We start from the raw sequence: 13,284 nt of genomic DNA, 5'->3' as shown, positions 1-13,284 counted from the left end.
AGGCATAAGCCTATCTCCCATCAGTTAGCTTGCTGGGATAGATTTATGAACAAAGTCCAAAGAAATTAATTAGTCTGAAGCTTTGTCCTTAACCTTCAGTTACTCAAAGGATACAATTAGCGAAAGACTCTTTGGGATTTGATTTTTATATCTCTATATCTGGCTGATGGGAGTCTTGAAAATACAAGTGTCCGTCTCCCCCATCACTGGGTAGATTGAGAAGCTGAGATGTACTGCCTCTGTACTTCTAGGGCGGGATTAATGTCATCATCTTATGGTCTGTTGTGTTAAATAATAGGTTTAAACCGGACTCTAACCAGCCAAATGTTTATGTATACTTTTACATAATTGTATAAATGTTTTCCTATACCAAATTAAAAGGAGAAAGCAATCCTGAGAGTTGCCTGTCTGTTGGCAGCTTTCTCTTACCTCCTTGCATGGGTGCTAGCTTTTTCTGTTTTTAAAACTCACAGAGATGAAAGCGTAGGCATAAGGTTCCCTTATAATTGTAGCTTGTCTGCTGTCATTTCAAGTGTATGATGGCAATATTTATGTGGAGTTATAAAGAAGAGAGGCTCTGAAAACTTAAGTCCTGTGAATGCTTTCACTTGATTTTATTTGTGTAACCTCTTTGTGAAGTGGAGGAACTGTATTATGACTGATTTTACTACATATTTGAGAAGCAGTTTTCTGTTGACTGTGCCAGGCAAATACATGTATTCAACAGGTAAATACTTGTATTCAGCGCTCACAGAACTCATAAAGCTAAACATGAAAGGTATAGTGAGGGTACTAAGAATTGGCTAGTGACGTGGGACGTTTTGATCTGCGTGGGTCTTTTCCTTAACTCTGGCAACTTTGGTGTGTTCTCCAGTTCTGAAACATTTGTCTCATGAGCAGGGAATGAGTGTGGTTTTGACTGCTGAATTGAGGCCTTGACAATTGTAGCTCTCCTTACTACAAGTGTGACATACTGAGAAAAAGTTCTGTTTTGGTCCAAGAGAGCAGCATTGGATTTTGGAAGCTATCATCTTTTCCAGTCAACTCTTTTGCATTGAAAATGGATATGGCCACACTGCAGGGTGTCGGGGCCAGACTTCAGCCATCCTGCTCTGGGACAAGCATGTAATGCTTATTCCTGATTATTTGAGAGCATTTGGAAGTTGACAGGTTTTCGGTATAAGGAGCAGCAGTCGTTTATCTCATCATGAACAAGGAGGTTAGGTAAGAGAACACCTGAATCTTAATGAGTTTTGGGCCAAGCTTCATTTAGAAATGCTGCTGAGAAATGCACTGTGGCGTTTGGAATTGCCATACAGAAGCCTTATTGAGAGAAAATAAATAATAGATGTTAAAACATCTGTCAGATACTATGCTTTTAACAGGAGTGAAGATTAACATGCAGCACTGCTGGTGTAGGTGCACACACCACACAGAGTTAAACATACGAACAGCAGGCTCACACTGTGCATACTACAGATGTCTGAATGAGTGAGTGCCTGTGGGCTGGAGCTGCATGTCTTGTGGCTTTCACTCTGCTCCACTGGGAAGTCTTCACTCCTTTTGTTTTTATCCTTTTCCAACTCCAGTACTTTCGAGCGCACAGCTCCCATCCCCTGACCTAACAGCTCCATTGAAGCACATTCCAGCCCCATGATTTCATGGTACCAGGCAGAACTCCCCTGCCACGCTGCTATGCTGCCCGCTGCTTCTCATGGAGCGAACAAACAGGGAACATAAACTCTCTCCAAAGGAGCAATGTTCTCTGTATATTTTTAGTGCTAGAAATCCAAGATTCATTTAAGGGTGTTTTGTGTGGGCTTTTTTTAATATAGACTTCTGCTAACACAATGGAATATTTCATACCACCCTATTTGCTGTAACATCTCGTACTTTATGTTGTTAAATGGAATCAAAGGAGTTAAAGATGAAAGACTTCTAGTCAACTGGTCCCTCAGCTGGGAGCCAGAGTGGGTTTGTTCTTTGTAATGTATTTGCTAGTGCTTTACCCAGATCCAGCCCAGCTCAGTTTTCATTATTGGATTTACTTGTTTCTGCAAATTCCATACTTTAGGTTAAGTAATTGCTGAGCTTAGACTTAGTATAATACTGCTACTGTTTGTTTCTCATGTTTAACTTGGTATTTATTGCCCATATACTGAACAAACCTTTTATGAGTAGTTGTTTACCATTTGAACATACAAGCACCATTAAAGATGCCATGCTTGCTTTCACAGGTATTCTCTTTACTGGATAGACAGAGAACTTTGTTCTCTCTTCATATGAAACTGTGCCCATTTTACATTGTACTTGGGTGTTTTCTTTCCAACATGGAGTGTGTCACCAGATGCTAACCTATGTAGTATTACAATAAACCTATCTTTAATTAGCTCATTGTTACCCTTCAAATATTTGGAGTTAGTACAGAATTTGAATGTATGGTTTATGTTGAGACATTGATCAGTCTTGTATTTTCTTGGTGAAAAACGTTCTCAAACTGCCTATTTAAATGTCACTATTGCATTTGTACCATCTATTTGAGTATATTGTACTCAAAGTAGGGGATGTAATTTTTCGAATACATCCAATTTCTTCATAGTGACATAATCTACAAACTGGGCAGTGATCCGGGAAGGGGAAAAGGCAGATAACGAACATGTTGTGGGAAGCATAAGAAGCAGGGACTGAGGGGGGGAATGGAGTCTGCGGGACTTGGGACCGACAAGGTTTGTAGACAGAACTGTCCTCCACAGGCTCAGTGTGCCAGCTCTTTTTGGGTGAAGGTATTGGCACATGAGCTGATCTGTGCTGACTGCACAGAGATTCCTGCTTTCTGGTATAACAGTTACCCCAGGGGGTAGAGCTGTTCCTGCACTGAAGTAGCACTAGCTTCAGGGTTCCAGGGAGAAGAAGCAGTAACATCAATAGACATTTCAGGTGATGCTGTCTTTGTCTAGACTGCAGTTGAAAAATGTGCAAGTTTCTGCACCATGCTTTAGCGTGGTCATCCTAACATACTTTATTTGATGCACATCCATAGTGGATTTCTAAAACAATATGAAGTTTCTTAGCTATTCTAACACTGCAGGTAGGAAATATATTTTATATAAAATCACTGGATTCAAGGCAGTAATAGCTTCCTTACCATATGGCATTTTCTGTGCCTCCTTACTGTCTTGATATACCATGCAAGACCTCTTCTGGGAAGCAGGGGGTGGAAAGCACAAGTGGAGGAAGAAGAGAATACAGGAACACAGGAGGGATTAAACTGTCTGATAAGAAAATGGAAAGTAGGGCTGTAAGAAGCTATAGCCTGTGTAAAAGAGTGTGGTTGAACAGGCATATAAATGGGCACTGGAAAGCAGGCAGCACTGTGGGGAGAAATAATTGTGGGAACGAGCATCAGGATTTGAACTGAGTGAGGGGAGACAGGGAGATGAGAAGAGGAAATGTGCTCTGACAAACAACCAGCTGTTCTGAGATCCCTGTAGGGGCAGAACACCCTCTTAGTGATCATCTGTTTATAGCCTTGTTTTCTTCTTGAGTTCTTATTCTTTTCGTGAAGAGCAGGAACATGGGAAGCTAAAGACAAATGTTATGCCTGTAAAGTACCTGTTGCATTGCCTAGCAACTGTTCTATGCCCTTAGTAATAGAACTACAGCTCTGAAGCCTAGTGAATCCTGAATTTCTCGAGTTTCTGCAAGACTTCATTTAATTTATGTATGTTGGGATGCTGTATGCCTCCTTCTCTAGGTGAGCACCTGCCCCTTGTCAGTGTTATCAAGAAGCTGGCTGCAGTTCTTGGGCCAGGTAGTAGCTTAGTGGGAGGTGAGTGAGTTCTGTGAGTGGTGATAAACCCTCTGAGGTAGGTTCCTAGGAAAACAAGGCATCAAATGGCAAACAAGGAATTGAGTAGCATCATTTCATTTTTGTGTAATGGAGAAAAGAGGTGGTCAAGGACTGGAGCATGGGAACTGGAAGTTAGAATTGCTGTTGGAGCAGATGGTGTGCTTTTCATTGCAGTGACTACCTTGCAGCTCCTGTTCTGGAGGATCTCCAAGAGCACTTAGAAACTGACTCAAGAATATACTACAAGTCAAGAAGATGTTTGGGATGGGGTGAGGGGGTTACCACCTGGACTTAAATGTGTGGGCATTTATGTGAGCAGGAGAAATTAGCAGGCTGCCAGCCCAAACCTGTTCTTACCTGTCAGCACAAACACTTAAACATTGGATAAGAAAATTGTCTTGATCTGACAAACAGGCTTGATTTGAAAGCAAAGAGAATTTTTCAGCAAATTTTGAAGGAAATGGGCTAGACTTTTCTGAACTATAGATCATGTTAAAAAAAAAAATAAAGGCCTATTCTACTTGGAAACACTTTCTCATTAATTATTCTTGAGTCTGAGTCAAAATGAATTAAGTCAATTTGAAGTCCTTTTTTTAATAGTTAAAAATAATGGTACTTGACTCTTGACTTTTGCTGCCATTTTGTGTGGTTTTGTAGTTATATGACTGTATTTTTTTTTCTCTGCCATACATTTTTAAGCAATTCACAGAAATGAAAATGGACTACATGAGTAAATGAATTCTCTCTACTTTGTTAGAGATGTTGCTTATAAAATTTAGCAGGAAAAAAATCATGCAGCCAGAGGCATAGTGAAGTTGATGTTCCTGCTGCACAACAGAGTTCGAGGGTTTGTATTGTGCAGCTTTGTGACTGGGACTCCCTGCTGAGGTTGGTGGGACCCTCGTTTATAAGTCGAGCAGTCTTGCATGCTCTTACAACTTGGCTTGTAACAGGCATTTTCACATAAAGCATTGCTGAGTTACTTCTGAATATGGGGGAATTCTTTGGAAAGGTCGGGGAGGTAATTGATCATATGCTGACAGCTTGGGGCTCTGAGAAAATGGTCAGATGAAGGGCTGGGATGCAGGAAAACAAACTTTCCAAGGTGGTAACTGTCACTTAGCCAAGCTCTACATGTTTTGAGCTTTTTAATCTTTGCTCACAACCTCAGCTTCTTAATAATTTTTTGCTGCTTCTCTGTGAACTCTCTTCAGATGTTGATATTTTACTGGTACTGATGCATCCACAGTATTCCAGGTGTGATCTTGAGCTATAGCAGTATTTCTTTGTAGACCCCTTTTCAAAACTCTACTGCTGCCAAGATGGGTAGTTTTAGAACTTTGATAATCTCTTTCATTATTCTTTGACCTTTGGGTCAAGGACTAGGTTTCTTTCAGGCACCGCTCAAAATGTTCTTTGCAGCTAGAAAAATAAGACTTCAATGTTCATGGGAGTTAAGATGGCAATCTGCTGGGATATTGCATATGTTTACAACAAAAATGTTTGCATTTCTCTGTGCTGTGACCCTAAGTTTCTATATCAGAGTGGATAATGTACTAAAGAGAAACATACAGCTTTGGAGCAGAAAAGGATGAAAGAATCTACCACTTGGTTTCTGAGATCTAGAAATCTTGTTTACAGCTTGTTTACAGCTACGTTTGTTTGCATATGCCATCTGACAGCTTAAAATTACACTAGTTGTCACTCTCTCTGCAGTAAGATAGAGTATTTTGACTGACTTTCTGCAATTATATTTAGTCAATCCTGAGGTAATTTATACATGAATACACTGAAAGTAGGAGAGAAGAGACAGGCATAAGTGAGGCTTTATTAATGACTTTAAAATATAAAAGAATCTGTCAAAAAAATGCATGTGTTAATTTTACCAATGCTTTGTAACAGAATATGGTCGTGGATCGGATTTTCTCTGGTATCCAGCCAACTGGGACGCCTCATCTGGGTAACTACCTTGGAGCCATTCAGAACTGGGTGAATCTGCAGGAAGAGTGCAGCTCAGTGCTGTATAGCATTATGGACATGCACTCTCTCACCATGCCCAAGGAACCAGCTGTCCTGCGCCAGAACATACTGGACACCACTGCTGCCATCCTTGCCTGTGGTATTGACCCAAAGAAGTGTTTCCTATTCCGACAGTCGCTGGTTAGTGCTCCTGTTATGTTAGATTTGTTTCTCATTGAGTGGCTTTCCACACGTGTTAGTGAATGAGCATAGCATTACTGAACTCCTTCATCATCTTTGTGTCGGTGGTCCTAGAAAATGTTAGCAATGTTGGACTTCAAACTTAGCCCTTGTTGGTGTTTTGAAGTGGCTGAAACCATGATTGAGGAGTCCGTTCAGGGTTAAGTACATTTTAAATTTCTGAAGCAGAGCTAGGAGTTTGTGAGAGTTGTGAGTAAAATACTGAAAATAACCTGTTAGGAGAGCATTAGTTTAGCTCTGTAAGTCTCACTTTAGTCACAAAAGGTTAACTCATAAATGCATAAACATAGTCTGTGTAACCATAAAGGCAAGTAAAACGTGTTTCTATGGTTTTGTGTTGGCACTTAGCACTTAATCTTTCAGCTGCACAGTATCTCCAACAGGCGATTGGCATGGTAAGTTTTGTGTCAGTTCCATCATAATCACCAGGGAGTTACGTCTACTCTGGGATTTTTTTTCCCTTCTTTGCCATAACCTTTTCACATGCACCTTTTTCCACCTGATCTGATAAGTCGTATGTGAAATATTTGCTGCTTCTCTTGACCACGCCAAGGGGTACTGGGCTTACCTTCCTACTTGGCATATGTCAGCCTAATCTACTGCATGCTGCATTTTCTTGGAACATAACTTAGTTTCTTGCCTGGTTAACTTTCTGTTACTGACTCTAAACTGGCAACATTCTGTAATTTGCCACAGAGGCAGATGTGGCATAGCTTCTGGTCTTGTGAAGACATCTTTAAATGGATGTCTGACTTGCAACAGAACTGCAAAGGTGGTGTGCACAGGGTCTGAATTTTATCGATGTGAGATGAAATCATGGTATTCTATTCCTCTTTTGAACATGGTTCTTCACAGGCAGAGTTTCCTGTGGTTGGCAATCGTAGCTCCATATCCCTGGTGGATATTGAAATGATGAAGACAGATACACTTCCTGCTTTGCTTTTCCTCTGTATTAAAAAACCAATCTAAATAGATTAGCTCAGAATTCTAGTGGAGATATGTTTAAATTAATTTATCCTTTGTTCAAATCTGTTTATCCTTTTAAATAAGTTACCAGCTTGGGTTTTAATTTGGCTCTACTCTGACTTAACTTCTTTCTCATTGAGGCTGACTTTAACTGGAAAAACCTTAAGGTGAATTACAAGCCTGTGATGCAGTAAAAACCAGTCTGGAGTTTTGTTATTTCTTGTTTTCAAGCAACTGAACAATTCAGTTAGTTACAACACAGGATCAGTGACTAGATACACAGAGAGGACTCTTCAGCCTAGAAGAGAGATGATTTGCACATTACGGTTAGAGAGGAATAAAGTAAAGGTGTATAAAACTGCAAGTGAAATAGAGAAAATAGATAGGGAACAACTGTTTTATCCACTGAAGAACATGAACTAACGGGTGTCAAAATAAGGTAACACCTATTAGATTCAGCATGAGCAAAACAATGCTGCATTTCATGAAGTCCACAATTAGGCTACAGAACTCCTTGGCACAGGGTACAGTGCATGCTGAAATGTGTATGAATTCAGAAAAGGACTCAACAAATTAATCTGAAAAATCTGTTGGGGACTGTTATATACCTGAGGTGCCACCTCTGCAGGAAGCGCTGCAGTCACAGTTGGGAGAGTATCTATGCTTTTCCGTACTTATGCTCTTTTCTGTTGGTTGCTGTCAGAGATGGATATTTGATCTGTCCCAGTGTTGCTTTTCTTATGTTCTTGTGAGTCTAAAAGCTAAACTACTGCTGTTCCAGGTTTTGCTAAAGCCAACACGCAGACTTGCCTTGAAGCCAGCAGATTATCAGTGAGGATCTTAGATTGCAGTCAGCCACAGAAAGCATGTTGTGTCTTTCACAATATAATAACGCAGAGATTGAGACTTTGAGTCCCCAAAGAGGAAGTATCAGACTCGGGAAACGATGGGAGGACAGGGCTGTAAGCGATGCTTCTACAGAACCAATACAGTCAACAACCAATGAAAACTTTAGATAGCTAGAGTTGAAAAATGTTCAGCTTTATCAAACAAAAGTTTCCACCAAAGATGATTCTGGTTTATGTTATGGTGGTTAGGCTGGCCTCTGTTAAATAGACTACCTTTTATCTTAATTTTTCTGGGTATCCTTATCTGTCCAGATCCAACGGTGGTTGTTCATATTCAATCTAAACCATTAAGTATTTGCTTTCTGTGGGCAGTGTCTGATGATGTCTTGAACCGTATTTTTACTAATACTTCTCTCACATGTATCAATACAGCTTTCAGAAGTAGCTGATTCTAGCACATTTTTGAATGCTCATTGTCACACTGCAAGCAGAAGAAGGAGTATTACAGTTGTTTGTGGATCCAGACTGTTTCAGTAATGGTTCAGGCTGAAGTGGTTTGACTTCCCCAAAACAAGTCTATTCAAGCTGTATGTAGTGGTCAGGTATACCCAGAGATGCACTGTGGTCTGTTACAATTGCGTTGGCAGGACCAGATGTTTCTCTGGAAGCAATTAAAAGGAATATCTGCGTGTAGCTCTTGATGCGAGGAAAGGAGACGGGAACCTTGCTAATGTGATTATTGTTTTAGTATGATAATGAAATAGTACGTTATGGAATGTCATAATATCGAGATGATTGCTCCTGAAAACAAAGGTGTATGATGGATTGCAGCTATTGCTAATCAAGAAAGTTTATTGCTTGATTTTTGGATTGCTAATTGCTCAGTTTTTAAAAAAGAGCTGGCCTCTCTTTTTCAGCCACTGTAGCAGTCTCCAAGGGTGGTCTAAAAAGCCACAATTTTGTTTACAAACATTTGCTGAGGTGTAAAGCAAATTGACCAAAACAGATTGTATACTGAAACAGGTTGTACTTCCAGAGGTCATCAGGAAAGCAGTGAAAATCCAGCTGCAAACAGAGAACTGGTTAGGTATTTGCTTATTGGCAAAGTAGCTTTCTCTTTTCAATAGCAGATCAAACTGATAAATGAGAGAGTTCTCAGTAGATTAACATGCTACAATTATTGCTGTATTTTGAGTTCTATCTTGAAAATTACCAAATCTATAGATCACAGAAGTGCTACTGCAGTTACTTCTGATTAACACTTCTGTCCATTTTTTTTGAACAAACATCATGCGACAAAATTATTGTGAAATAAGAACTTTTGGTTTTTATCACCAAAACCAGCTACAACTAATGTCTGGTAGCACCCTGATTCTGTAGCAGTAAAGCAGAATGAAATTCTTGCACTGGAAAAGTATGCTAGTAATGGTAAGCCCCATTAAGGGAATTGCTCGTGCAGTCACTATTGTAAATGCTGCTGTGTCCTCTTACTTCTCTGGATTAACCTGGGCAAGAATGGTCTAGAATTGCTGAAGAGGGGGATTTTTTTGTTTGTTTGTTTGGCTTACTCTTTTTGTACTTTCTTTCTGTTGCTGCTTGTGTTGCTTCTCTGGAATATGTTTGCCATATGTGAAAAAAATATTGATACTTTGTTTCTCGAAAGGCATGTGCATTTGGTAAGGGTTTCACTGTCACTAGGCTTTTATTTACAGCAGGGTTTATGCAGATCAAATCTCTAATCCAGAGCTATCTGAAATACCTGCCTCCAGAGTTTTCCCACATTTTATCATCCTTCCCAATACAAGCAAGAGACAAAAGGCTAAATAATATTAATCACAGATTGACTGCTGGGAAAAAGTGTGGTGAGAGCAGATACCTCTCATGTTTACACCAGATCCAAAAGGTGCTGCTATGATAAGGATACGGGTCTTGGAGTCCCAGAACTGATTTTAGTGATGTCCTTGCCTTGCAAGTAAAATGAAATAAAAGTGAGAGGAATTTTGTGTAGGCTGATTTTTATTGTATTGCTTAGAGGGTATATGGCCTCTGTTCTTATGAATCAGGCGTACAGCTAAGTTACCTATAAATGGAAAGTGCTAGTTTGATGAAAATTAGGTTTGTATGCTTCAGAATCTACCATTTGTAAATTACATTTTTTTTTATACCATATATGAACAAAAAGTTAATGGCTGGCTGTATATTTGGTCTCCAGACATAGCAGTTCACCAGATACCTCCCACACTCATATTACAATATACAAACTTGAACTCCAGCTTAGGGAAGTAGTGGCTACAAAGAACAAGTGATAATAACTTGGAAATATTTAGAAGCAAGCAGGATGATGATGAATATTTAGGGTAGTGTTTGGAACCACATTGGTCTGTGAAGGGTTACAAACAAGCACATTTAATTAGAGTATCTAGGAAAACACAATTGTGGAATATGTTGGACACTAGAATGGCCTCCCAGTGAGAGAAGCTCTTTCATTACAGCTTGTTTAATTATATTTTCCTAAGTAGGAAGACAAGTCATAGAAGTGACAATTTCTGTAAGAATAAAAATAAATGCATATTTCAAAATTATGCATTTTTATTTGGAGCACGCTGCAAGATGTATGAAACCCTCTTTGGTCTTAGAGAAAATAATGTCAAGATATGCTTTAAGTGGCTGCCTTTGCCTACCAGGCATAAAAAAGAAGTAACAGAATAATGACTTATACAACATATCCTGAGAATACTAGAAGAAAGAGCAAATATATTCCTTAAATTATACCATAACTGATAAAAGCTGTAACAGTCGACTTTCATAAAACTTAGAATGTTTTATTAAAAACAAAAAGGGCTACGGGGGGGAAATAATGAAGACACTAAGCAATCTACACACATGGTAAGCTTATATGGTATAACCCATTTTCTCTGATTCCTGGTGGGTACAATACACATTTCAGTTCTTACCCATAACCATCTTGTATCTCATCTGCTTCACAGTCAAAACAATTTTAGAAACTGCTGTTGCTTTTATGTGGTCTCAGGCTGTTCTTCCTGTCCACCTACCTATCGTAGTAGACACATGCTAAATATCCCAAGAGAAACTAAAAATTCCATCAGAGTTGATTCAGCAGGCAGTGCTTGATATGCTGCACTAACACTTCTCTGAGGAGTCCTGCGAGTTTCTGGACAACGTAACGTTCAGTTTCTGGGCGGAAAATTGCAGTTTTCAGCCTTCTGGATGGGGTGATTTATTTTCTGAGTATAATCAGCTGCAGTATTCTTGCAATGTGCAGGCAAATTGAAGCAGTAACTCTGGGAGGTGGGAATTTGCCAATTTGTCTTAGCCTTAACTCCAAAAGCCAAAATACGACAATTTAAATGTGTGCACTAACTGTTTCACTGCTATTATTTTCCAGAAATATCCAGCTGCTTTGTTTTGTGGGCAGAGTTTGAATGGATTCATGCTACTTCTTGTCCAATTTTCAGAGGGGCTTTAAAGCTTCCATTGCATCATAGCTTATAAATTCATTAAAGTACATTAATTTAGCATGGTCCATTGAAAACTTCCTGTCATAAGAGGAAGTATGTGACTGTTTAATTTAGAAAATTATTCTGCTTCTCTCGTCCCTCTGTTTTCTCCCCCATAGGACTAGGCTAGACATAACTAGAGCTCAGTGGGAAGAAAAGTCATGGTTCAGTAAGATTTCTTTTTTTTTTTTTTTTTCCTTCCTTAATTTACCTGGTTTATCTCATACTATTATATAGCTGTTATATGTTCCTCTCTCCACCAGTCTTCTGGACACACCAAACTAATTACTCAAACGATATTGTGGGTTAGACTAGGAGAATGTTTCTGAAAATAAGTTCGTTTCATAATGAATAAAGAGAGGGAAAAGGCTGCCTTGGCCAAATTACTGTGCTCTCTCTGCATTTATAACCAGTATAACCTGATTCCAGTAGGCGTATTCTTGGTCAGGCTCTTTGGAAAGGAGAGACAGATCTTATTTCTGTAAATTTTAGCCAAATATGAATAAGGATAAGTTATTAAAATCTTCAAAGGTAATAGTGAAAGCTGTAAATACTGATAGATTTAACAATGACAGCTAGATAACCACTCTCCAGTTCAATACATCACTTAACATGTTATTTAAATCAGATGTTGCCTTTGTAACCATGAACTTACTGCACCCACACTTGAATTATTTCTTTGAACAGGAATTTGGGATACCATGTCAAATTTTCTGTCATAAAAGTATCTCATTGGGTGTTCAGTTGCTGTGTGCATTTGATTCAAGAGCAATCTATTTTGTCTTGTTTATGGCCCCGTTATTCTCTCTAGCTGTACAATACAGAGATGCATTACCAAGTATCTTGAACATATTGCTTGCAAGCTTAGGCTTTAATAAAATCTTACCTCTTATTCACGAAAAATAAATGTGAGCAGCACTTTCTTCTGAGAGGCCTCTTGAATTTTTTAGAAGCACTAACTGGTACTTCAAGAAGAGACAAAAATCCTAAAAAAAAGCTTAATTTCTTTTGAAATTTAGGACACTTTCCCTTCTCTGTTCACATTTCTTTTAGTACACAGCTATCCAAATTACCTCCCCAGACTTGTTTGTTTGTCCTCTACACTGTCAAAATCAAATCTTTGAAATTTATTGCCCATTTAAAATGTAGCCCTTAATGAGGTTACACTGCTGAGGGGAGGCTGTTTCCACATAACAGATATGCAGGAAATTTGCAGTCCCTTACAGAGAAGGGCTGTAAGTTGCAACTTGAGGAAATCCATCTTGAAAATGAAACACTGAATCTCTTTTTGCAGGAAGCCACTTCAGCTGCCCACACACACACAAAACTTCGTATAATAAGCCTCAGAAAGCTGAGTTCCAGTGTTGCTGATTTGCCTGCTTTCAGATCTGCTCACAGTATCCATGCCTTTCCCTCTGTTATTGTTCTTGAATCTCATTGCTTGCTGTCCTCCTCAGCTGTATGTCTCAGCATGAAAAGTCATCTAGACTTACTTGGACTAAAAGTAGCTATTGGTTTTCCATGTATATATCATCAGCTGTGGCTGTGGCCAGGGAATAGCAGCAATAACTTGGTAGGGAATAGCTAGGATTAAGGACAAAGTAATAGATCTGCAGGGAGAAGCCCTGAGGCTGTACTTCAGCATATAACGCCCCAGAGGTGATCCAAGTGTAAATTGTGATCTGAGTTTAAGAATGTCAAAAGGCCGCACAAGTGAACAATTAAGAAGCTATTTGTCTGTAAAGAGGGAGGAGCAGGGCACTCAGCCAGGTGAAGAAACAGAGATGATTGTGCCTTCTAGATAACTGCTCATTATCACTTAGAAGTGGTCACCTCTGTTAAATAACTGTGCTTTAAAAAAAATAAAAGGAATCTGGCTTTT

At 39.2% G+C, this 13,284-nt stretch overlaps 1 protein-coding gene across 4 annotated transcripts in view; it reads left to right on the top strand.

The window, feature by feature from the left end:
- Positions 1-13,284, top strand: part of WARS2 (tryptophanyl tRNA synthetase 2, mitochondrial) — a 47,185-nt gene that overhangs the window by 15,530 nt on the left and 18,371 nt on the right. For 3 of the 4 annotated variants that reach the window (XM_052794671.1, XM_052794673.1, XM_052794674.1), the window contains exon 2: positions 5,753-6,010. In XM_052794671.1, coding sequence (XP_052650631.1) covers positions 5,753-6,010 — 258 coding nt within the window. Of the gene's footprint in view, positions 1-860; positions 1,225-5,752; positions 6,011-13,284 lie in introns of those variants that run through there. The other variant, XM_052794672.1, reaches the window with a different exon arrangement.

Source organism: Harpia harpyja, chromosome 8, assembly GCF_026419915.1.
Source record: "Harpia harpyja isolate bHarHar1 chromosome 8, bHarHar1 primary haplotype, whole genome shotgun sequence".
NCBI classification, from domain to species: Eukaryota; Metazoa; Chordata; class Aves; order Accipitriformes; family Accipitridae; genus Harpia; species Harpia harpyja.
Note: the sequence above shows the minus strand (reverse complement) of the source record. Positions and strands in the feature narration are given on the sequence as shown.